General features: G+C 46.3%; 1 protein-coding gene across 1 annotated transcript in view; it reads right to left on the bottom strand.

The window, feature by feature from the left end:
- LOC307121267 (receptor-type tyrosine-protein phosphatase beta-like) overlaps positions 1–26504 on the bottom strand; it is a 149574-nt gene that overhangs the window by 48770 nt on the left and 74300 nt on the right. Inside the window, exons 7-13 of the mRNA XM_079808799.1 lie at positions 25646–25696; positions 20446–20487; positions 6738–7001; positions 6128–6391; positions 5708–5971; positions 751–1014; positions 168–431 (exon numbers count right to left, since the gene is read on the bottom strand). Coding sequence (XP_079664925.1) covers positions 168–431; positions 751–1014; positions 5708–5971; positions 6128–6391; positions 6738–7001; positions 20446–20487; positions 25646–25696 — 1413 coding nt within the window. The remainder of the gene's footprint in view (positions 1–167; positions 432–750; positions 1015–5707; positions 5972–6127; positions 6392–6737; positions 7002–20445; positions 20488–25645; positions 25697–26504) is intronic.

Below are 26504 nucleotides of genomic sequence, written 5' to 3'. Positions count from 1 at the left end.
TCTTCTGATATTTAGTCTTTAACAGAAGCTTTCGTTAGAGAAGGGAGCAAATAAAACTTCTTGGACATGGAAATAGTTCTCATGCTTTTTACAATTTACAAGAAAAAAATATTGGTGGTCAGAAGTCAGTTTAAATATAGCAACAGATATTATATAATTCTACATACTGGTATATTGTGAGATGCAGAAATGTTCTCCTTCTGTTGATCTATCCGCTGCCACAGCACTGATGCAGAATGTGTAATTGACTCCAGCAGTCAGATCAGTGATATTATAGGAAGTGTTAGAAATTTCTGTTACATTTCCATTTGTTTCATCACCAGTCCAATGAAGTTTGAAGAAAGATCTATATCCAAATGGTTCATGCCATGTCAGAAACACAGATGATGTTGTGATATTAGACACTGTGAGATTTCTGATCACATCTGGCTCTGTGTGGGGAGAAAAGAGCAATTCACAAATGTTGATTTTAAAAAAACTGCAACATATAAGCAACATATTAATACACAGGAGGAAATATGAACTGGTCGGCCAAATGAATGAATAATTGACTGACGCAGTAGAAGGCATTATTCTGATATTTATACTTTAACAGAATATTTAGATAGAGATTTGCACAAAAAATAAGGGAGAAAAAGAGTCTTGGTGGACATGGGAATAGTTCTAGTGCTTTTACAATTTACTAGAAACAAATATGGATGGTCAGTATGTACTATGTAGCAAGAAACAGATATTTTACATTCTACATACTGGTATATTGTGAGATGCAGAAATGTTCTCCTTCTGTTGATCTATCCGCTGCCACAGCACTGATGCAGAATGTGTAACTGACTCCAGCAGTCAGATCAGTGATATTATAGGATGTTTTAGTAATTTCTGTTTCATTTCCAGTTGTTTTATCACCAGTCCAAAAAAGTTTAAAGAAATATGTATTTACAACTGGTTCATTCCAAGTCAGAAACACAGATGAAGTTGTGAGGTCGGTTACTGTGAGATTCTTGATCATATTTGGCACTGTGTGGGGGAGAGAAAAGTAAATGATAAGTAACTTCTTTACAGAATTTTCAGATTCAGATCTGTGAGCACAAGATGTTGGTGTACAGTGTTTTGCTCAATGAAATGGGTGAGGTTTGATCCCCCTGAAGGACATCAAGAAAACATGTAGGGGAAGTCGTAGTAAGTAGCCTGCCACAGACCTTCTGTAAAAGGCTCTGTCTCTCCTGGAACTAGCGCTCACGGCCCTTTTTTGACATAAACACCGGTATCATTCTCCTGGCTATAGAAACCATTTCTCCTCATCCTCTACTGGTTCTATCCAGCATGATAGATCCCTGTTTCCAACCAGGTTGTCTATAGCTCCTCATTGTCCTCCAGTTCCATCTAGTATACAAACTTCCCAGAGTCTTCCTCATCTTCCTTCTCTGGCAGTGCACCCTGGTCTTTCTGCTCTGCCAGCTCTCCAAGAACCTCCTGCTGCACCGGCTCGACTTGAGCCACTGTGGTTATGTTTCTTTGACTCAGCCAAAGATTTCTGATTCTCCTGCTCTGCTTTATCCCTTCAATCCCACGACTCCACCTTTTCTTTCCAATTCCTTGGCTTTACTGTTGTCCTCCATCCTTCCGAATTTCAGTCCTTGGTCCTTTGATCCTCTAACTTTGCCTTAGTTTCCGGTTCTTCGGGCTGCACCCTGGTTCTGCGATCCTTCTGCTCTGCTTCAGTATCCAATTCCTCTAGCTCCCCCTTGGCATTTATTTCCCTAGAGCAGAGATATGTTCTCCTCCCATGGCTCTGGCCCTCCCTCCCATTACTATGTAGTGATTTTACTTTAAGCCACCCAGGGACCCCATTTATGTAGTGATTGGTACTCGCGTCATCGCTGACGTTGTTTTTTAGATCACACGTCAGTGAAGAACCAGGAGGTCGACCAATTGACCGTTTGCAAAGACCCGCCCCCTTTAGTTACTGTTGCTATGTCCGACAAGCCATGGCGCTCTCACACCACACACGTTCTCACGTAGAGAAAATACATCACGGAGCAAAGAGGACACTGAAAAAACTCAGACAGACAGGACAGAGCCAGTTACTTTTGATATGAAACAAAGTCTCAACTTTGAAATTGTCATGTTTTTAAGAAATTTAAATACAGTTTTGTGGCTCTTTAATGTATCGTGATCGCTGTAGCGCCTCAGTTAAAGCTGCTCGCGAACTGATTATATCTTCCTTATAGTTCATTGATAAGCATGAAATAAACATGAATGAACACTAAAAGAAATGTTGTTTCAACCGCGGAAAGACTTCAGTACACACCGTTTTTCCAAGTGCAAGTCCACCGACGTTAATCTACTAACTCTCCTGACTGCTTTGTCGGACAAACAGCAGATTCGGCGATGTGATTGGTCAGATCGTCTGTCAATCAAACTTCAATACAGTTGAGAAAAAAAGGCGAAGGGTGAATTGATCAATTGATCAGCACTAATAGCTGATTGGTGAAACAACCGGTAAGGGGCAAAAATCAATACTGATTAGTTTTTCTGGGTTGCGCCCATTGCTGGAGCGGCTGAGAATGGTCCGCTGTCATCATAGAGTATGAGAGCGGCCTCTAGAGGCGAAATCACTGACGCCTCATGCTGCTTGTTTTGACACATGATGCTGTGCACTGCGCAGAGAGCGCTGACACATCAGGTGTGCATTTAAAGCAAAAATGTGTATACAGCACACTACAGTACATGTTGCCATATCTTTATAAAGAAAAATTTTTGATGACTAGATGCAGCATTAGCAGAGAAAGAACAACAGTATGTTTGTTTGCCGTCGAGGCTGAGAGGACGCTAACATTAGAAGTACCTCAAGTATTTAAAACAATGTGACAAAAATACACAAAAGTCCGACCCAAATGTTTAATGTCACAGTTGTTACCATCTATTTGCATTAGTTTATATCCAGATGGTCACTTTTTTGCATTCATTAGCTGACGTGAGAAAGCAAATTGATATGTTCATGAAGCCGACAGAAACATATACACAAATCAGAAACACATTGGATTTCAGTTTTTTTTTTTTTATCATAATTTGAATTAGATAATCGTCAAGTGTTTGAAATGCCTTTGCGTAGATACATTATATTGCCAAACATTTTGGGATGTCTGCCTTTACATGCACATGAACTTTAATGATATCCCATTCTTAATCCATAGAGTTTAATATGGAGTTGGCCCACCCTTTGCAGCTATAACAGCTTCAACTCTTCTGGGAAGGCTTTCCACAAGGTTTAGGAATGTGTTCATGGGAATTTTTGACCTTTCTTCTAGATTTGTGAGGTCAGGCACTGATGTTGTAGAATAAGGCCTGTTAAAATTATTTTCTGTTGAATTTGTTCTGTGTAACTTTTGATCCAGTATCCACTTAAAAAATATTGGTTGATAGGTTATCGGTATCTACGGCCAACCTAGTTATCAGTGTCTGTAAATTTCACTGTCAAACTCTCCTTATTATGCATCAAACAAATGAATGAAAGATTATTTATAAACTAGCATCAGCTATTTTACCTCCAATGAAAATTAGAAAATCATATACTGATAAAATACAACAATGCCAAGGTCTCCAGAAAGAGGTTTGGTTGAGTGATAGTGACTATTTCCACTGGTTGTGCTGGGTAACAATGCAGCGGGGAAAGGGGCCAGAATCCATTTCAACAGCCTTGAAAATTAAGTTCTGTGGGATGCTGATCTCCTGGAGCATCAAATGGGTCCTGAGTTGTGGGCACTGCATCTCTGGCCTCTCAACAAGAGCCTTTGGACCTCCCCGTGAGAGTGCTTAATACGATTTCTGGGGGTAGAGCCCCATCCACGAGATACCTCTATGCCTTTTAATGGTCCGTCTTCTCCAGCTGGATAGTAGATGCAATTGCCTTAGCCTGCTCCTTATTGGGCCTGGATTGCCCCATCAGAGTGAAGGCTTACTCCTCATGGCCTCATCTTGGGACATGATCCAGTAGTGTGACCATTGGCAATATCTGTGCAGTGGTCGGCTGGTCCTCGCCGTCCACCTTCGCCAGATTTTACAGCATGGATGTCCCTACCATGCAGGCACAAGTCCTGTCTCTATAACTACGACCTCACCTCTGTTGAGTTTGGTCCACTAGAACCCACTCTTCTGCCTAGCGCGGACACTTGAGCTGACCTTTAACAAGTTCATCTCACTATGTTTCCCTTGTGACTCTGGCGTATGTCAGAGCCCATGGTTTAGGCATCTGCCTCCCCTTGCCTTAATTGTCTAGGGCCCTCCCCAGTGTGCGCTAAACAATGTAGCCCATAAGAACGATTGTATGTGTGGCCGGGCCTTGACCTCAACCCACTGTGCCCTCGTAGTCTTTACGTTAGGTTACGTTAGCATTGATATGCCACTCGTACTGCGTCACTAGACGCTGGAGGGGAACCCAGTACATCATGCCGTGCTATAGCTGCGAACGACTGTCAATAACCGCCTTAGACTGAGGCACTGAGTTAAGGGCCGGCAGATACTAAGACAATGCGGAACGATTGTCTTAGTATCTGCACTGTCTTAGCACCTCCTGGCCCTTAACTCAGTGCCTCAGTCTAAGGCGGTTATTGACAGTCGTTCCCCACCAGTGTCTAGTGATGCAGTACGAGTGGCATATCAATACTAACGTAACCTCAGTTTCCTGAGACACGGGAACGAGTACTGCATAGATGGCCATCCTATTATGCTGCACAGCTCAGTGTTCGTTTCTTCAGTCAGATTGATCTGAAATCCTATGGCAGAATGCCCGATTATATAGCCAGATGGCCCCAGCCATTTAGGCGGGCTCTGGCAGGCTTTATCGCCATTGACTTGTGCAGATCTGCTGCCTTGCCATTGGTTCAAACTGCTTTCACTGCACAAACCAAATCTCACAGTGTCTAACATTACACCGTCAGCCATGTTTGGTCGTGCAATGGTCGTGCAACCAATGGTCTTGCAGTTTCACTGCAAGATTAAAAAAGGCTTCAGGAAATCAGAGAAATAGAGTTTTCCCCAACAGTACTCATTCCATCTCCATTACATTTTCAATTAAACGATACCTACCTTTTGACTCTCCTTGCTAAAGTTTTGGAGTTATGAGTTTTTACTTTTGTTTATGTCACTCAGAAAAAACAACTCAAAAAATGCCTTCAGGGCTTAAAGGGTTAAGAGGCTGAGGGGGTAATGTTACAAATCATTTGTTATTTTAGATTCAAACACATATTTTGATATGTTCACAGGCTCTTGGATGTATTTCTGCTTCCGGTCATATATTTCCTGTTTATCATGTTTACCTGTTTATCATAGTTACTAATCATTATAAGGTGCTTTAGTTTCTATCTGTTGTTAATTCATACCCATTGTCCTCATCAGTTCTTTGTCAAATCTTGTTTAACGCAATCCCTATTCATGTTGACATCTTTAACTCTAATGCTGTAAAGATTTAGACTTTGAAATTGTGTGTTTCCTGGATTCCAGAGTTTTGGATTTCATTATTAAAGCCTGCAATTAGATCCACATCTCGACTCCTTCCCTTCTGCTCCACTACCCCATTACAGATGGAGGTTACATTAAGAGTCAAATCATTATTTGACAACTTAGTAGAATAATGATTCTTATGTCATAGTGTCAAATAGTTTGAGCATGTACAAGGCAGAAAAAAATATATTGTAAAAATTCTACCTACCAGTATATTTTGATATGCAAAAAGGTTCACTTTCTGTTAGGTTATTTGCAGTAACAGCAGTGACACAAAATGTGTAATTGACTCCAGCAGTCAGATCAGTGATGAGATGGGAAGTGTTACTAGTTTCCATTGCATTTCCATTTATTTTATCATCAGTCCATTTTACTTTAAAGAAAGATCTATTTCCAGTTGGTTCATTCCATGTCAGAAACACAGATGATGTTGTGATGTTAGACACTGTGAGATTTCTGATCACATCTGGCTCTGTGAGAGGGAAAGAGAGACATAGTAAATTTAGATTTTTTAAAATTCACACAGGACACAAGTATAAATACATATAGGACAAAACATGAACTGGGCGGCCAAATTAAGGAATAATAGTCTGACAAGGAAAACCAGATATTTTATAATTCTACATACTGGTAAATTGTGAGATGCAGAAAGTTTCGCCTTCTGTTGATCTATCCACTGCCACAGCACTGATGCAGAATGTGTAACTGACTCCAGGAGTCAGATCAGTGATATTATAGGAAGTGTTAGTAATTTCTTTTACATTTTCAGATGTTTTATCACCAGTCCAATGAAGTGTAAAGAAAGATCTATTTCCAATTGGTTCATGCCATGTCAGAAACACAGAGGATGTTCTGACATCAGAGACTTTGAGATTTCTGATCACATCTGGCTCTGTGTGAGGGAGAGAGAGATCGTAAATGGTGATTTTAAAAAACATCACACAGGACACAAGTAGAAATACATATAGAATGAAACATGAACTGGACAGCCAAATTAAGGAATAATAGTCTGACAAGGAAAAGTCATTTTTCTGATATTTACTCTATAATGGGAGCTTTGGAAGGATATTTGTACTAAAATGAATGAAGACAGCTAATCTGTGGTGACGGGTATGGGTATAGTTATAATGCATTTACAAATTACTAGAAAAAAAAGTCTATTGGTGGGTCAGAAGTAAATTAATTAAAACAATTAATATGTACCGTAGCAAGAAACTGTTTTTTATAATTTTACATACTGGTATATTGTGAGATGCAGAAATGTTCTCCTTCTGTTGATCTATCCGCTGCCACAGCACTGATGCAGAATATGTAATTGACTCCAGCAGTCAGATCAGTGATATTATAGAAAGTGTTAGTAATTCCTGTTGCATTTCTGTTTGTTTCATCACCAGTCCATTGAAGTTTAAAGAAAGATCTATTTCCAATTGGTTCAGGCCATGTCAGAAACACAGATGATGTTGTGACATTAGACACTGTGAGATTCCTGATCACATCTGGCTCTGTGTGAGGAGAAAAGAACAATTCACAAATGTTGATTTAAAAACACAACAACACACAAGTAAAGTATAAATACATATAGGAGGAAACGAGAACTGGTCAGCCAAATTAGTGAATAATTGACTGACAAGGGAGAAGCCATTTTTCTTATATTTAATCTGTAACCAAATCTTTAGATAGAGATTTGTACTAAACAAAAATAAAAGGAGCAAATGAGTGGTGGTGGGCATGGGAATAGTTTACAATTTACTAGATAAAAATATTGGTAGTCAGATGCCAACTAGTTGAAACATACTATGTAGCAGGCAACAGATATTTTATAATTGTACATACTGGGGGAAGGCATGCATTATTCTGATATTTAAAGGAAGGGTAGGTGATTGGTTCCAGAAACATTTGTTATGGTGGTTGAAAGTCTCTTCACATCGTGACATCAATCACTAACTGGTCTAAATGTCCTTATACACTTGTAATCAAAATTATTCAATCCCCATTGCAAATCAGGTTTATTGGCAAAATGTCAGCTCTTTGCAAGGAACAAATCAAATAAAAGTAATTAAAATAGCTCAACACAACAAATGTTCAAGTGGTTTCCCCAAATTTAACTGAAAATACAACTTTTAATGACTTCTGCAGTCTCAAAATTATGCAACCCCTTCATGGCAAGCATCTTTAGTACTTAATAGAACACCCTTTTGTGGTTATGTCCTGCTGTTCCTGAGGAATCGTAGCCCATTCCTCATGAGCCTCCAATATTCTTTTGTTTGCATGCTTCAACTGCCTTCTTCAAATCCCAACAGAGATTTTCAAGTCAGGTGAATGTGATGGCCACTCTAGAATCTTTTTTCTGCAACCAAGCCTTGGTGAAATTTGAGGTATGCTTGGGATCATTGTCCTGTTGGAAGGTCCACTGAAACCCAAACTTCAGCTTCCTCACTGACAGTATGAAGTTTCTCCAAGGATTTCTTGAAAAAAAAAAAAATGTATCCATCTCGTCTTCCACATGTGTTCCACAGTGTTCTTTTCAGCATATGCTTCATTCTTCTTGAGACACGCGCTGTGCGTCGCTGTAGTCATCTAACAAGTCCGACTAAATCAGTATACATTGTATTTTATGTACACTTTAGGGGGAAGTATACACACAGTGGAGGCGGAGACAATCTAAACAAAGCAATGAAATGTTGTGTCCAGGTAAATGGACATGCCCCAGACATGTGTCACCAATTCTAATCCAATCAGCATAACCGTGTCATTAAAATGCATAGTTGCTAATCCAATGACTCTGACAGTTTTGCTCATACCTTCACATTATCATAGAGACAAAGGCACAGCTGTGCCTTGGGCTTGTCATACAAAATGGTCAGGAAGTGCATAAAGACAAAAGACTAAAGTCTAAAACACCTGGGCTGATTAACTTGATCTTCATAGAATGTCATCAATCTTTACCTCATAATGTAAAACACAATGTACATAATGTTTTCAGTTTATATACTATCACATCAGAACCTAGAAATAGCAATTTATACATTTGTAATCCCACAATAGACACCCTCAACCTGATGTTAAACAAGTAGCCAATTGCATTCGTCATTACTGTATATAGGTAATTCTGATCCATGCAATGACCAGTGTTGGGGGTAACGCATTACAAGTAACTTGAGTTACTTTATAATATTACTTTTTCCAAGTAACTAGTAAAGTAACGCATTACTTTTCAAAAAAGTAACGCAAGTTACTTTTTCACATTAATTTGGCTGACAGCTCTCCTGCCCCCATGTTGAGAAAAATACGTGCAGAGGCGTTGTGTGTAAACATGATGGTTATTGTAGTTCTAGACTAAATGTGAGCATTTATTTATCTCACTTGCACAATAAAGATTCTGTACTCCTCAAAATGAATAAAATCAGTCAAATAGAAAATCAGAATACTATGCAAACCTCCAATCATTAAATGTTAAATAAAACAACTATTTTTATACATTTAATCTACCTTTATATTTAATTTGCCAATGTCTTGCTGCTGACTAGATTTTTTTATTTTTATTGGTAAAACTTTTTTCTATTCTACCATTATCCAGAATGGCAGCACAGCAGAGCTGCGCCCTCTACTGTTCATGCGTGAATTTGCATTTTTACCTCAGCCTGGGGCTTATTATTTCAATTTTGGTATGAAGAGGTCTTTAACGTTGCACAAAAATATTCTTTTTTTGTTATAAAAAACAAAACAAAAACAAGCCCAGCCCAGCCCAGCCCAGGTGAGAAAAAGTAAAGCAAAAGTAACGTAACGCATTACTTTTCTTAAAAAGTAACTAAGTAATTCAATTAGTTACTTTTTAAGGGAATAACGCAATATTGTAATGCATTACTTTTCAAAGTAACTTTCCCCAACACTGGCAATGACTATCCATTGTGACATGTAGGCATTTTTATCTTTATGTACACAATAATAATCTTCTACAATGTAATCCTTTTATTTGTAATATGTGGCTGTGTGTGTGCTGCTGCGCGTCCTGTTGTGTGTAATACGCATGTTGTAGTGCTGTCACGATATTGGAATTTCTAACTTTGATACGATACCTGGAAAAGTATCGATATTCAACACCATTTTCGATACCACAAGGGAAAAATTGCTGCATATATTGTCAAATATATATTTTTTAGAAAAAAAAATTGTCCATCTATTAAAAGTCTAGGCAATCAAAAATTTATTCGGAAGAGATAACTTTATATGTTAAAGTCCCTGTAAAGTCAAAACTAAACATGTGTTCTGAGTTCCTCACACCACAGATAAATGTGTTATTAACCACCCAGCCAAATTTTAATCATAAAAAAATCCGGGAAGTACATAAAATAGCTTATCAAAAACCTGAAAAAATTAGCAGCTTTCTCTGCTCTCAAACGCTGGGGGCGTGTCCGCTGTCGGCGCCGAAACCACGCCCACTCGCGGGAAAGCGGCAGTAGCACACAAGACAACACTCACTGATCACGAGCGTCTATGATCACGACGCACCAGATGTCGGCGGGACGGGAGGATGAAGGCCTGGGCGGGGGATAGTCGGTTCTGCAGCGGATTATCAGTGAATCCCAGTTGTCTCCGGTGAAAGTTTGTAAAACGATCCGGTGTAAAGTCACTTCAGAGGTAGGTGTCGGTGATGATCCTCAACTCTCCATCAAGGTTGCTGTTCACAAAATTAATCCACCTCTTCATCGTTTTTGGTTTGTAAACTGTTATGTAAGTGGTTGACTATAGTAACTAACAGTACTAACAGTAACTCGCGATCGAACTGATGCGAATGTGCTCTAGTTATGACTGTGTTAGGGGAGGAGCCAGGCTCGGTGGCTCCAGTGCGTCATCGAGCCACCGTTTTAGCCCCGCCCAGAAAATCCTGAACACAGCAACGGTAAAAAACTGTTTAACGGTCTAACTTCTGAATTCAGTACTTCATAGTTCACAGTATTTGTAATTTGTTTCAGCAATACATTTCTAACATTTATAATGTGTTTAGAAAAAAATCTCAGAATTGCCTTTACAGGGACTTTAAAGCTTTTAAGCTTTTTGTCATATATAAACGTTGATCAATTACCATTACAATAATCTCACAAATATTTGCTAACTCAATGTATTTTTTACAATGGGGTAATTTTGTTGCAATAGCTTACACACAGCACAAGATAGCTTGATTTCAAATGGTAAATTGAATTTAAATTGAATAAAGATACAAATGAAATAGACTGCTTTATTTTTAAGTAGGTCTAACAGTAGCATTCAGGTAAAAAAATGAATAAAAAAAAAAGTAATCAAATTTATAATAATATTGGATAATCTTCATTGTAAAAATTTTATACAGATGAAAAAGTTACACAAGTTAATCAGTCAAGAGCAGTAAGTGATCGTTTGTCTTATTGTAGTTTGAATAACATTATCAACAAAGAGAGTGGCACGGCTGCTGTCCCTTTAAGACCTGACACACGCATGGATCCAAAATACTGTTCCTGTCACACATTCTTCCTGACTGTGTTTACGTTAATACTCACCAAGATAGACATTTTTTTAGTGTATTTGTTGAAAAGGCCCAGTATTTTCCATACTAGGTACTGATTTGATGTTTATAGCCGTGATTGACAGAGGAGTTTTGCCCCGCCCACAAGAAGGACGCATTTTTAGTTCTTACAGCTCTGTCAACTGCACGCTATAAAGTGGCTTTCATTGTGTGTGCGTTCGAAAGAAGTAAGAGTGTTGTTTATATCTTATGCTTATAACATCTTGTTTCCTGTCTTAGTGGGAGAATTTGAGTTTTAAGCTGTTACCAGTCTATTTATCATAACTGTGTCATCGTCATAAGTGCGCGAGTCCGAAGCGAATCCAGCCATCCAGCTATAACGCGCACATTTAATGCAATTAAATAAGTTTGTTTATTGCATTATGATTATTTAGATATTAATATGATAATCAGCATATAGAGTTTTGATTATGTATCCCCTTTCAGTCAGTAGTGTTTGGCATGTTTATAGCTGTCGTATCTGCTTATGCACAGTAATGCGCCGTTAGATAATCGACCTCTGGCTTTGTGATTTCTTGCTGACGCCCCCTGGTGATCACAGACTAAAATGACAACATCAGTGAAGTCCTTTAGATCTATTTAACAGTATTTGACCATTTAATAAGCTGGGAAAAGGAGCTCATTTTTGCACTTGTATGTCAGAGGCAGTTTTATTACTATTTATTATGTGTGTGCGCTTCAGATGTGAGCACCAAATCGGCGGGAATTAGTAGAATCATGTGCAATCCCGTGCGAAATTCAGTGACACCAACACTATTTAACTGGAGTGAATGAGAGGAGGCGGGTGCGTCTCAACTCACTGTCGGTCGGAGAGGAGAGGAGAGCAAGAAAGCGCATCTGGTATCGGTGTATCGATACTGTAGAAAGGAGTATTGGTATTGTTTCAGTTATATCAGTATCGATACATATCTAAATATTAGGGATGCCACAATTCTCAATATAATATTGAACCGTTCGGTACGGCCTTCACGGTTCAATACGCGCCTGTGAATTTTGTGAAAATCGGTTTTGCATTTAATGAAGTATTTTTCTACAAATTCTATCATTTGCCTCCATCCCAATATACTGAACAACGCGACATACATTCACATCACACGTTAGTGGTAGAGTTATACTCACGGAACACTAGAGTTATTCACAATCACGAAAGTTCATTATTTGCATGCGTTTTAAAGCCTTGCCGGCGCACTAAACGGCCGTCAAACGTCTCGTTTACGTATGTAACCCTCGTTCCCTGAGGAGGGAACGGAGAGGTACGTTAGTGACTAACGAATGGGGGTTTCGCCTAGAAGCCAATTACCTTCGAGGTGTTTAACAGCGCCCAATGGCATGCCAATGCCATGGGCATGCAGAATTTGCATACGTAACTCCGCCCCACCACGTGGGTATATAAGGAAGTACGCTGGCAACATCGCATTATGTATCTGCTGCGGAGCCAAGATCTGAACTCCGCGTTCCAGCAGCACAGCTGACGTGGTTGAGGAACGTACGTCTCCGTTCCCTCCTCAGAGACGAGGGTTACATACGTAACCGAGACGTTCCCTTTCGTTCAGTCACTACGACGTACGTTAGTGACTAACGAATGGGGGTTCCAGTATAACCGCGCCACTCAGCTGTCATCCAGTGCCCTGCGTAAGTGTGAGATCCCGCCACTTAAAGCCGTAGGACTCCCACTTATCACAGGATTACCAAGGTACACTGGGAAGCATATCCCAGTGAGGGAATGCCAAAGATGCCTACCCGTAGGGAGGACTTAAGAGTACACATATGACCCGCTGTGGGCTGCATATGGGAAACTCTAGGGTACCAGCCGAAGGTGGATTTTTAACCCTAGGGGTGGCAGGGGCTTGCCAAGGGAAAGACACCTGCTCACTGAGGAGGCTTACGGTGGAAATACTCGTGTGGGGGTCGCCAGAGGGAACCATGCACACGGGGCACCTGGCCGGACATGAGGGTCTGGGCTCGAAAGGGCAGACTGAACTGATGTTGGCGTCGACAGTGCTGGAGGAGCTCAGGGCTCTCGGGGAGCTCACCTGAGGAAATATCGCACGTATCCAGTCCGTGGAGTGGAGTGGCGAGCAAGTGAAGACACCTAGAACCTGGTCCATTACCGGCCCCTCGGGGGGGGCGAGTACATAGTCGGACACTGGCTCCACTCTGAGATTGTAGAATCTGGCGAATGTGTTGGGTGTCGCCCAGCCTGCAGCTCTGCAGATGTCTGTTAGCGAGGCGCCATGCGCTAGCGCCCAAGAGGAGGCCACACTCCGGGTGGAGTGTGCCCTCACACCAAGGGGACATGGTCGACCTTGCTGCTGGTAAGCCAAAACAATGGTGTTCACTATCCAGTGAGACAACCTCTGCTTTGAGAGAGCTCTTCCCTTCCGCTCTCCACCATAACAAACAAAGAGCTGGTCTGAGGTCCTGAAACACTGCGTCATGTCTACGTAAGCGCGGAGAGCGCGTACTGGACAGAGCAATGCCAAGGCTGGGTCTGCCTCCTCCAAAGGCAGCGCTTGCAGGTTCACTACCTGATCTCTGAAGGGAGTGGTAGGAACCTTGGGCACATATCCAGGCCGGGGTCTCAAAGTCACGTGAGAGTTAGCCGGCCCGAATACTAGGCACGCTTCGTCAACTGAAAAAGCCTGCAGGTCCCCGACCCTCTTAAGAGAGGCCAATGCGGTCAGCAGAGCTGTCTTCATCGACAGGAACTTAATGTCGACCGACCGCAAAGGCTCAAAGGGAGGCCTCTGCAGAGCACTTAGGACTACTGAGAGGTCCCAAGAGGGAACGAGAGGAGAGCGAGGAGGATTCAGTCTCCTCGCTCCCCTCAGAAACCTGATGATCAAGTCGTGCTGACTTACCTTTTTGTCTCCCAAGAGATCGTGATGGGCAGATATTGCAGCCATGTACACTTTGAGGGTGGAGGGAGAAAGCCTTCGCTCCAGCCCCTCTTGGAGAAACTCAAGCACAGACCTGATCGGGCAATTCCAGGGGTCTTCTTGGCGGGAAGAGCACCAGGTGACGAAGAGGTTCCACTTCAACGCATAGAGGTGTCGTGTAGACTCTGCCCTAGCGGAAGTGATGGTGGCGGCCACCGTAGGTGGCAGGCCACTCAAACCTGCCGCGTCCCGTCCAGAAGCCACACTTGGAGCTTCCAGAGCGCTGGACGCGGGTGCCATAGGGTGCCCCGTCTCTGAGAGAGGAGGTCCGGTCTCAGAGGAATAGGCCAGGGAGGGGCTGTTGCAAGGAGTAGCAGTTCTGAGAACCAGGTCTGGCCGTACCAATACGGGGCGACCAACATGACCTGCTCCTTGTCCTCCCTGATCTTGCACAGTACTCGTGCGAGAAGGCTCACTGGGGGAAACGCATATAAGCGTAGGCCCTGGGGCCAGCTGTGCGCCAGTGCATCCGTGCCGAGCGTGCCCTTGGACAGGGAATAGTACAGGCTGCAGTGGGAAGAGTCTTGGGAGGCAAACAGATCTACCTGCGCGTCGCCGAACTGTTCCCAAATCAGCTGACCGTCTGGGGATGGAGTCTCCATTCTCCAGGAAGTGGCTGAAGCCGTGAGAGCTCGTCGGCTGCACGGTTCAGGTCTCCCGGGATGTGGATAGCACGAAGGGACCTCAGGTGCTTCTGACTCCATAAAACGAGATGGCGGGCGAGTTGAGACATACGGCGGGAGCGTAGACCGCCCTGGTGGTTGATGTACGCTACTGTGGCCGTGTTGTCTGTCCGGACAAGTACGTGTTGACCCCTCAGCAACGCTCGGAAGCGGTGCAGGGCGAACCGTACTGCCAGCAACTCGAGGCAATTGACATGCAGAAGGCGCTGGGGTCCTGTCCAGGAGCCCGCGGCTGCTTGTCCATTGCACATGGCACCCCAGCCCGTGGAGGAGGCATCCGTTGATACAACAACATGCCTGGAAACTCGTTCTAAGGACACACCGGCCAGTAGAAAACTGAGGTTTGACCACGGAGTGAGTGTCTGTACGCAGGCCCGGGTTATTTGGACCCGGAGCGTGCCAGACCGCCATGCCCATCTCGGGACTCGATCGCGAAGCCAGTGCTGAAGCGGTCTCATATGTAGCAATCCGAGCGGCGTTACCGCGGCCGCAGATGCCATATGCCCCAGGAGCCTCTGAAAATGTTTCAGTGGAACCGCACTCTTGCTCTCAATTTGACGGAGGCAAGTCAGCAGAGACTGCGCGCGCTCGCTCGTACGCTGCGCGCACATGGCGACCGAGTCGATCTCCATACCGAGAAAAGAGATCCTCTGCACGGGGCAAAGTTTGCTCTTCTCCCAGTTGACCCGAAGGCCCAGACAGGCTAAGTGGTGGAGAACCAGATCTCTGTGTTCGCAAACCTGCTCTCGAGAGTGACTCAGTATGAGCCAGTCGTCGAGGTAGTTCAGGATGCGAACCCCGTGCTGCCGTAGGGGCGCAAGGGCTGCCTCGGCAATCTTCGTAAAGACGCGAGGGGACAGAGATAGCCCGAATGGGAGGACCGCGTACTGGTATGCCCGCCCCTCGAAAGCAAACCGTAGGAACGGTCTGTGTCGAGGTAGGATGGAGACATGAAAGTAGGCGTCCTTCAGGTCGATCGCTGCAAACCAATCGTCGGGACGAACGCATTCGAAAAGGCGTTTCGCTGTCAACATCTTGAACGGAAACAGTTCAAGATGCGCAGGTCCAGGATTGGTCTCAACCCACCGGTCTTTTTGGGTACAATGAAGTAGGGGCTGTAAAACCCCGACTTCATCTCGGCTGGAGGGACAGGTTCGATCGCACCCTTCGCCAGTAGGGTGGCAACCTCCGCTCGCATGACAGGGGCGTTGGCCCCGACCATAGTAAAGCGGACTCCCCGGAAACAGGGAGGAACCTGCGCGATCTGAATCGCGTAGCCGCACCTGACTGTCTTTGCGACCCAGCGGGACAGCCCTGGAATCTGAAGCCAGGCTCCCAGGAACTGCACCAGCGGGGTCATTCGGACTACAGGTGTACCCGGTGTGGGGCAGCGATGCAGCGTTACCGACCCGGACAAGGGAGGCTGTTGGGCGTCCCGGTTTGGGGGTGCGGTTAACTGCTGCGTCCTGACAGAGGAGACCAGGGAAGGACGCACGTTCCACTGGGGTCTGCTCTGCCAGGAGGCTGGCGACAGAGTGGGATGCGAGTGGCGGGACCCGTGGGTGGCGCGCACTGACATCACCGATCTCTGGGGGCTCAGGGATGGGAGTGTTAGTTCTTTCTTTGACCAAATTAGGGTGCTGCTGACCCGGGGGCCAGCAGCTGAACAAAGGATTCTCCCCCGGCCCTCCACCGGGGGAAGGAGTGGTCCTGCTACCATCTCCTCGAAAGAATATCCCATCCCTGAGCCGTCCGTCTCAGGAGCGCCGCTTGGCCTGGCGTTTAGCGGGGCGCGGGGCGGGCTGAGGGGACTTGGACGCCTTCCTACGGCTTCCTCCGCGACCCGGCCCGGGTGAAGGCTGCTGCTTGGACCGGGTGGGAGGGGCGGGAGCCTTAGGAGGGCGTCCTCGGCGGCGAGCAGGCTGAGACGACTGTGCCGGCGGCTGGGCGGAAGCAGCAGCTGGCCGCCGGGGCAGTACATGCTTGAGAGCCTCAGTCTGCTTCTGGGCGGTTGAAAACTGTTGGGCGAAGTTTTCAACCGCTCCCCCGAAGAGGCCAGCCTGGGATATGGGGGCATCGAGGAAACGTGTCCGCTCGGTGTCCCGCATATCGGCCAGGTTTAGCCACAGGTGTCTCTCCTGGACCACATTTGTGGACATCACTTGACCCAGGGAGCGTGCGGTCACCTTCGTCGCTCGGAGAGCGAGGTCGGTGGCGGCACGCAGCTCATGTAAGAGCCCCGGATCAACTCCACCCTCGTGCATGTCCTTGAGGATCCTGGCCTGGTAGACCTGGAGGATCGCCATGGCATGCAAAGAGGCGGCAGGCCGCCCCGCGGCTCTGTGCGATTTCGCCACCAATGTAGATGTGAAACGACAGGCTTTGGAGGGGTGCTTAGGATCGCCTCGCCAGGTCGAAGCGCTCTGAGGACACAGTTGCATCGCAACAGAACGCTCAACCTGGGGGACCCCAGTGTACCCGTTGGCCGCGGCCCCATCGAGGATGGAGAAGGCGGAGGAGACTGCAGACCGGTCACGGGAAGACAACGGGGACTTCCAGGACCGGGCAATCTCCTCATGCAGCTCGGGAAAGAAAGGTATTGAGGGCGGGGACTGACGTGAGTCAGCGCGGGCCCCCAGATACCAATCATCGAGCCGCGAGCGTTCGGGACAGGGCGGAGGGTTCCACTCTATCCCTAGACTCGCGGCTGGGTCCGACTCGGGCAATGCTGGCGCGCCCGAAGGCGGCAGCACAGCCGAGTCATCATCCTCAGAGGACTCGAGCCCACCTTGTGATGCGGAGACCGACATCGCGTCATCTTCCGGAGCGCCAAACGAAATGCGCGAGGGAGCCGGAGCTGGCCCCGCGATTTCAGCCTGGACACTCGCGGGTTGCGGAACGCTAGAGGGAGGTGTGGCCCGAGGCATGAGCGTCGGGGCTTTGTTCCACACCGTAAACCTCAGGTCACCCTGACCACCAGCCGAAGTACCGGCCACGGGGGGCACGGTAGATCGGGGTGTGGTTGAGGGGACTCTCACTTCATTACGAAGATCCTTGAGTCTTGACCGCAGGACCGCGATGGTCATGTTCCCGCAGTGGAAACATGACTCATCCACGAACGCTGCTTGAGCATGCTGAACGCCCAAGCATACCAAGCAGAGATCGTGCCCATCAAAAGAATTTAGCGACCGGCCACACCCAGAAGTACACGGGCGAGACATCCTGAAAAGGACGTGCCACGTGTAAGCTCTTTTATGAGAGGAAGCTTCGCAGAGACGCCGAAGCGCCCAGGGACCACACACCAGCTGTCAGACGGACCACTGCGCAGATCAGCAGGCAGGCAGTATGCGATCACTGGAACGCGCCGTAGATCCAACGCCTCTGGAAAGCTGCTCGTCTCGAAGGCTTGACAAAGACTCAGTTGTAGGCTTGAAGGAGTGAAGAGGTTCTCTTGGCTCCAAAGCAGAAACATAATGCGATGTTGCCAGCGTACTTCCTTATATACCCACGCGGTGGGGCGGAGTTACGTATGCAAATTCCGCATGCCCATGGCATTGGCACGCCATTGGGCGCTGTTAAACACCTCGAAGGTAATTGGCTTCTAGGCGAAACCCCCATTCGTTAGTCACTAACGTACGTCGTAGTGACTGAACGAAAGGGAACACGTGATTACTGGACTAAGTCGTCTTACTGCGCTAATACTGTCAAATCCACACAAGGTTTACATAAACACAGTCGGTTATGTCTAAAGTGAAAGTAAAATCGGCGCGTGTCTATTAGATGCACGCAGGTCTTACGTTGAGAGCAGGCAGCCAGTGAACACGCCTTAAAGGGACAGTTCACCTCTAAAATTATGTCATTATTTACTCACTCTAATATTGTTCCAAACCTGTATTCATTTCTCATTTTTGAGTGAACTATCAATTTAATGTTAATACAACAACAAAAGACAAAGAGAAAATCACTCACTGCTCTTGACTGAAAAACTTTAATACAGTAGCTTTAATAAGAATCAGTGTATGTTTTATAGTGAAGTCTATGTAGTGTTTTATTTTTACATTTATTCATTCAATTTCATACTTAAATGCTGTACACAGGGTTCCCACTCTTTTTCAGCAACCATTTTCCAGTACTTTTCCAAGACATTTTCAATTTTACTACGGCGGGAATAAAAGACAAGGATCATGCCAAATATTGCTTTCTAAGTCTTTAAAAGCCGTACAGTTTATTGCCATTACTTAACAATCCAGCATTTTTGAATATGAGCTCTTAATCATACATTATGACTATGGAAGCTTGTTTACACCACAGAGTAGAAAGAAAAGGTAATTGTGACTTTTTATCTCACTATTCTGACTTTCTCGCAATTGAGAGTTTACATATTTGTGATATAAACGCGAAAATTGTCGCAATTCTTTTTTCCTCAGAATTGGACTTTATAACTTGCAATTGCAGTTTACATCTCACAATTCTGAGAAAAGAGGTCAGAATTGTAATATATAAACTCGCAACTGCGCAAAAAAGTCAATTGCGAAGAAAAGGTCAGAATTGCGAGTTTATATCACGCAATTCTGACTATTTCTTGCAATTCTGACTTTATAACACACAAATGTGACTTTATATCAAAATGATGTGATTAGGTAGCAGCTTACGAGTTAACATTCACTGCATACATTTGAGCAGTTAATAGGATTAGCTATTAAACATCATTATTCAAATACTACTCATACGTATCAAACTCAGCATTCCTGAACATGTGCTTTCTGCAACTAGCGCTAATTATTTGGGCCAGCGATAAACTCTTTATACTCGGCTAAAGAAATAACTTTTTCCCAGACAACAAGATTTTCCAGGACATTTTACATTTTCTCTAATTTTCCATGTGTTTTCCAGGACTGGAAAATTTGTCATCAATTTTCCAGGTTTTCAAGGTTTTCCAGGACGAGTGGGAACCCTGTGTACAGCTCTGAGCTGCCAGTGTAAATCTTTATATATATATATTTTATATTATACAATACACTAGGAATGTGTACAAGGTTTTTTTTTTAAGTAAAGTTTTAAGTTTAAGTAAGGTTTTTCAATTCTTTTAAGTAAAATAAAGAAAGAGAAATAGTATTTTTTTCTCCTTAACCTCTTGCTGTTCCTGTCGCTTAAGAATAGAATAGCAAAAAACTGATGTGACAAGCCATCAGAACCGAACCGAACCGAAAACCGTGGTTAAAAACCGAGGTATGTATTGAACCGTGGACTAACTGTATTGTTGCATCCCTACTAAATATCTATATTTTTGACAACACTGGTGTGTTGTTCACCCGCCTATAGGCGCATATTACTAACAAAAAAAAATACTGCGCTATTGACTTTAGACCAGGTTTCAGTTGGTCAATGGCCCAGTCGATTTCAGATAAATAAAATAGCAACCCGCCAACAATTTGCCTGAACACACCTCGTTTTCAGACAAGCACGCCCATGGGTGCACAAATGGGTTCAAATGCATTTGATATTTAAACAAGTGGACGTAAAAATGATAACTTCGTCGGGCTGAAAGTAGCAAAAATCACTTGCCGCATTGCGCCGGGTGTATGATAGGGCCCTAAATTTGTAAACTGCAGATTACGGCACACATGAAAACCTGTTTGATACTCATTATGTGAAATGAAATAAGTACAATTATTATTTACCACATTTACACTAAAATAAATAAAATACTAATGCAATTGTCCTATTAACGTGTACTCAATTGTCCATGAATGAAAATACTCACTTGTAGGAGCTGGTGTTTGAGAGCTTGTAGTGGCAGGAGGTGCTGAAAAAATAGATTTATGGAGTAATAGAAACATAATATAATATTCATTGACATGATTAAAAGGACATTTGCATGCAATGGAATTCTGTATTGCAAAAACTGTTAATAGAAGACCACATGACATCATCTGTAAACTGTGTAAATACAGAGTTCCTTCAATATCGTTGAACAACGGCAAGGGGCCTGATGCCGGACGTTCCTCCACGTCCGGCACCGAGGGCGGTGGAGGACTCACAGAGTTTGCTTCTGGAGAATATAAGCGTCGTAGCGCAGCAAGCCGACAAGAGCCGGGGCCTCTCAGTGCTTCTACACGTTTGAGGTGAGAACACAGGAGGAGACCGGCTCTACACGTAGGCTATAGAATCTAGCGAACGTGTTGGGTGCTATGCTGACTGCAAAGGCTCAAATGGGGCATTCTGAAGTGCTCGGAGCACCAGAGCAAGATCCCAAGAGGGTATGGAGGGAGGGCAAGGAGGATTTAACCGTCTCGCCCCCCTAAGGAACCTGACGACCAGGTCGTGCTTCCCAACCGTCTTACCTTCTACATGGTCGTGATAGGCGGATATTGCAGCAACATAAACCTTGAGGGTGGAGGGCGACAGCCTACGCTCCAACCCCTGTTGCAGGAAGGAAAGCACAGACGCGATCGAACATCTTCGGGGGTCTTCTCGGCGAGAAGAACACCACTCGACGAACAGGTTCCACTTCAAGGCGTAAGCCTGTCTTGTAGACGGCGCTCGTGCCGAAGTGATGGTGTTAACTACCTCTTGGGGTAAGTCACCTAGAACCTCCGCAGACATGAAGCTTCCACAGGTCTGGACGCGGGTGCCAAAGGGTGCCCCGTCTCTGAGTCAGAAGGTCCTTCCTCAGAGGAATCGGCCAAGGAGGGGCTGTCGCGAGGAGCATAAGTTCTGGAAACCAGGTCCGGTTGGGCCAATACGGCGCCACCAGCAGGACCTGCTCCTCGTCCTCCCTGACCTTGCACAGAGTCTGTGCAAGTAGGCTCACTGGGGGAAACGCATATTTGCGCAGCCCCTGGGGCCAGCTGTGCGCCAGGGCATCCATGCCGAGTGTTCCCTCGGTCAGTGAATAGAACCACTGGCAGTGGGACGTTTCTGGGGAGGCAAACAGGTCGACCTGTGCCACCCCGAACTGTCTCCAAATCAGCTGAACCACCTGGGGGTGGAGTGAAAGCTCGTCGGCCACACGGTTGTGCACACCAGGGACATGAATGGCCCGAAGCGACCTCAGACACTTCTGACTCCAGAGGAGGAGATGGCGGGCGAGTTGCGACATGCATCGGGAGCGCAGACCACCTTGTGTTGTCCGTGCGGACCAGTACATCTTTGCCCCGTAACCACGCTTTGAGGCGGCTCAGAGCAAGATGCACTGCTAGCAACTCGAGGCAATTGATATGCCAATGCAGGTGCGGGCCCGTCCAAGGCCGAGCGGTGTTACTGCCGCAGTGGCCGCCATATGCCCCAGGAGCCTCTGAAACGGTTTCAGTGGAACCGCCATCCTGCCTTGAAACGTGTTCAGGCAGCTCAGCATCGACTGGACACGCTCCTCCGTGAGGCGCGCTGTCTGTTCGACCGAATCCAACTCCATACCGAGAAAAGAGATCCTCTGCACGGGAGCAAGTTTGCTCTTTTCCCAGTTGACCCGAAGACCCAACTGGCTGAGGTGTCTGAGCACCAGGTCCCTGTGTTCGCACAACTGATCCTTGGACTGTGCTAGAATGAGCCAGTCGACGAGATAGTTGAGGATGCGAACGCCTTGTTCTCTCATGGGCACAAGGGCCCCCTCCGTGACTTTCGTGAAGACACGGGGGGACAGGGACAGCCCGAAGGGCAGGACTCTGTACTGATATGCTCGACCCTCGAACGCAAAACGCAGAAACGGCCTGTGTTGAGGAAGAATCGAGACATGAAAGTACGCGTCCTTCAGGTCGATCGCTGCAAACCAATCTTGGGGACGGATGCATTCGAAAATGCGTTTCTGCGTGAGCATCTTGAACGGTAGCTTGTGGAGGCTCCGATTCAGGACTCGCAGGTCCAAGATTGGCCGTAACGCACCGGTTTTCTTGGGTACAATGAAGTACGGGCTGTAGAAGCCGATCTTCATATCGGCTGGAGCGACCGGCTCTATCGCGTCCTTCGCCAGTAGGACAGCGATCTCCGCACGCAGGACATGGGCATCTGCAGCATTCACCGAGGTGAAGCGGACGCCCTTGAACCTGGGGGGGCGCCGGGCGAACTGAATCGCATAGCCGAGCCTGATGGTCCGAATGAGCCAGCGAGACGGACTGGGGAGCTCTAGCCAGGCTCGCAGAGACCGTGCAGGCGGGACCATAGGGACCACCGGCGTACCCACCGTGGGGCAGCAAGGTGGAATGCAGGTACCGGGCTGGGGCGGCCCGCAGTGAGGTGAGAGTGTGCTGTGCAACACTTACCTGATTCCACAGGTGGGCAGGAGGAACGTGAGGAGGTCGTCCACTGCTGCCCGCTGGCGAAGGGGGAGGATGAGTGTGGTCCGACGTTTGACCGGCCACAACTCTCCGAGCCCCCTGAGGACCCAGAGATGGAGGAAACTGCTCTTTTATTGAAAATTTGGGAACAGAAACAAAACGGAACACAAGATTCTCCTCCCGGCCCTCCTCCGGGGGATGGAGCGGTGCGGTCACCGTCTCCAGAAGAGCAGTCCTCCCCATCTCCGGGTCGCCCGTCTCAGGGCCGCTTGCCCTTGCCCCTGCCTTTGCCACCTCTCTTGGCAGGAGCCTGGACGGACGGGGCGGCCTGCTTGCGCCCGGCTCCATGACGTCGCTTGGGTGGAGGCTGCTGCTGCGACGCGGGAGCGGAGGCAGACGCAGGCGGCCGCCCTCGGCGACGAGCAGACTGAGGTGCTGCCGGCGGCGGGGTGGAGACAGCAGCTGACCGCCGTGGCAGGATGTGACTGATGGCCTCAGTCTGCTTTTGTGCAGCCGAGAACTGCTGGGCGAAGTTCTGGACCGCGTCGCCGAAGAGGCCGGTCTGGGAGATGGGGGAGTTAAGGAACCTGATCTTGTCGGTCTCCCTCATGTCTGCCAGAGATGGCGTTCCTGGACCACCATAGTGGACATCGCACGACCCACGGCCCGCGCCTTAACCTTCGTCGCACGAAGCGCGAGGTCCGTTGCGGTTCTCAGTTCTTGGAGAACTGCGGGATCGTGGCCACCTTCGTGCAGGTACTTCAGTGCCTGGGCCTGATGAACCTGCAACAACGGCATAGCGTGTAAGGCAGAGCCTGTCTCTCCACAAGCCTGGTGGGCCTTTCCGATCAGATCGGACGAGTACCTACAGGCTCGGGAGGGGAGACACGGGTTCCCCCTGGATGTGGAGTTAGGGCATAGTTGCATAGCAACGACCCGTTCCACGGGAGGAATCTGCGTGTAACCCTTTGCAGGTCCGCCATCGAGGGCGGTGAGGGAGGAGGATCCACTGGGCCGGCTTCGGGCAGTAAAAGGTGCCGTCCATGACCGAGTGAGCTCCTCGTGCACCTTCGGGAAGAAAGGAACCGGGGTGGGGCGCTGAGAACCACCCCGAGAAACCAATCATCCAACCTTGAAGGTTCGGGACACGGTGGAGGGTTCCACACGAGCCCGATCTTCTCTGCGGCCCGGGAAAGCATGGCCATCATCTCTGGATCTGTATCGGGCACAGCGGATCTTCCCGAAGGAGCCCCCTGCGCCGACACGTCATCTCCAGAGAAGTCTGACCCTCCCTCCGATGCAGCGATGGACATCTGATCATCAGGGGGAGTCCCGAAGGATACGGATGGTGCACATCTAGAGGACGGCCCACCACGTTCCAACGGCAGCTCTGCTGGCTGCGGAGTGCGAGAGGGATGAGGGTTCCCCGGGGGTTGGTTCCCTGGGGGAAGCGCGCTCACCGTAACCCTCAAATCACCCGTGCTACTGCCTAGATCGAGAAAGAGGCACGGGGACTCCACCCCTTGCGAGATGGAATCTAGACCGCAACTCCGAGATGGTCATGTTCCCGCAGTGAGAACATGAGTCATCCACCAGTGCTGCCTCAGCGTGCTGAACGCCCAAACACGAGATACAGCGCTGGTGACCATCCCTTGGTGACAGGTAACCACCTCATCCAGAAACACACAGATAGAATGTCATCTTGAAAAAGACGCAAGCTCTATCTGTGTTTGCTCTTTCAGAAGGACGCTCTCCTTAGTGCTGAAGCACGCAGGGGGCGGGGTCGCGGTGACACAGTCAGGGGGTGGGTGCAGCCTGACGTGCACGCTCTCTCACACGAAGGCGCTCTCTTACCAGCCGTAAGAACGGCTTTTCAGCGCTCTCCACCTAGCGCACCGAACCAGCTGTGAGAACAGCCTTTGTGGTTGCTCTAACAAACAACAAAGAGAGATGATCCGAAAACCACGCAACCGCTGCTGTGCCGTCACACCAACACCGACTGAAGAGATCGCTTCTGAAAGGCGGCTTCCGTCTTCAGTCAGGACTGCGAAGTAGTGAGTGATATCTGGCGTTACCATCTACCACCCGGCTCCGAAGCAAAAGGTTGATTTGATGCAATCACCTGTGTCTCATTTATACCCGCACGGCGTGGCATGAGCACCTGGTGCAATCATTGCATGCCAATGTGCATTGGCTTGTTTAGTTACACTCGAAGTAGATTGGCTCTCGCGAGCGAGATTCCTATTCGTCGGTACTCCGACGTGGCGTCGAGAGTGACCGACTGAATGGGAACCATAGTTTCTGGGAGCGGCTTGCTTCAGCCTATCAAAAGCTGTTGCTGTTGTGTTGCCTGCTTCCCTTTATAGCTTACACCTTACACCGGCACGCATCACAAGGTGACGCAGCACCACAAGATTGGAGTTGCACATTTGCTTCAGAAACAGTCATGCATTCCCCAAAGCATCATCGTTGGATGCAGAGTCTCGCTCCCCTCTTAGGGAACCTAAGAGTTTTTTTTCCTATTAAAATGTTCAATTTTAACTGGTAGATGCTGATGTTTGATACTCAGGATGTGAAATGAAATAAGTGAAATTATTATTTATCACATTTACTCTAAAATAAATAAAATACTGAAATAATTTTCCTATTAACATCATGTGTACTCAATTGTCCATGAATGAAAATACTCACTTGTAGGAGCTGGTGTTTGAGACTCAGAAGAGCCTGTAGTAGCAGGGGGTGCTGTAACAAATAAGATTTGTGGAGAAATAGAAACATACTTTAAGTAATTTTCATTGACATGCATAATATCCAAGGACATTTTTGCATGAATAGAAATTCTGTATTGCAAAAACTGTTAACTCTTTCCCGGCCATTGATGGACATTTTCGTCATTTGTGAGACAATGCTTCACCGCCATTGACAGAAATTTCTGGCTTTGCTTGTTTTCCCTGTTATATGGTAGGGGATGCTATTATACATCTTCTGAAAGATTACTAAATGTCCTGATCAAAACACAGGCGAAGAAGAAGCAGAAACAAGTGAATTGTATTCACTAGAGAAATCAACTCTTTTACTAAATATATGCACCATATTAGCCTATATATATTTATTATATTAGCCTATATATTCGTTATATTCTACTTAACCTGATAGTGTATCTTGATTATTTCATGTATGTTTAAATAAACCTGTCATGAAACTGACAGACACTGTGTAGGCTATAAATTATTATATTTCAACAACGAATTGGAGAAAAAATATATTTTATAATTAGATTTAGAAGTTATTGCAAAAACTACCTTATGTGAAGTTTACATGTTTGCGTACTATGTTATTTGAGTGTTGATTATTATACCTAAAAATAAATAGCAACTGAATTTAGGCTAATATTTTGGGCTCTGTTGTTAACCTTTAATATTAATGTTCAAGTAAGGGCTCCCTATATATTTTACAGCAATATCTTCAATAAACTTTTAGTTATAATTTAATTAATTTAAGGACAGACAAATTTTTTTTCAGTAAACCACTGTTTAATACAAATAAATAA

The sequence above is a fragment of the Gobio gobio genome, assembly GCF_949357685.1.
Source record: "Gobio gobio genome assembly, chromosome: 25".
In the NCBI taxonomy this organism is placed as follows: Eukaryota; Metazoa; Chordata; class Actinopteri; order Cypriniformes; family Gobionidae; genus Gobio; species Gobio gobio.
This window is presented reverse-complemented; position numbering and strand designations above follow the sequence as displayed.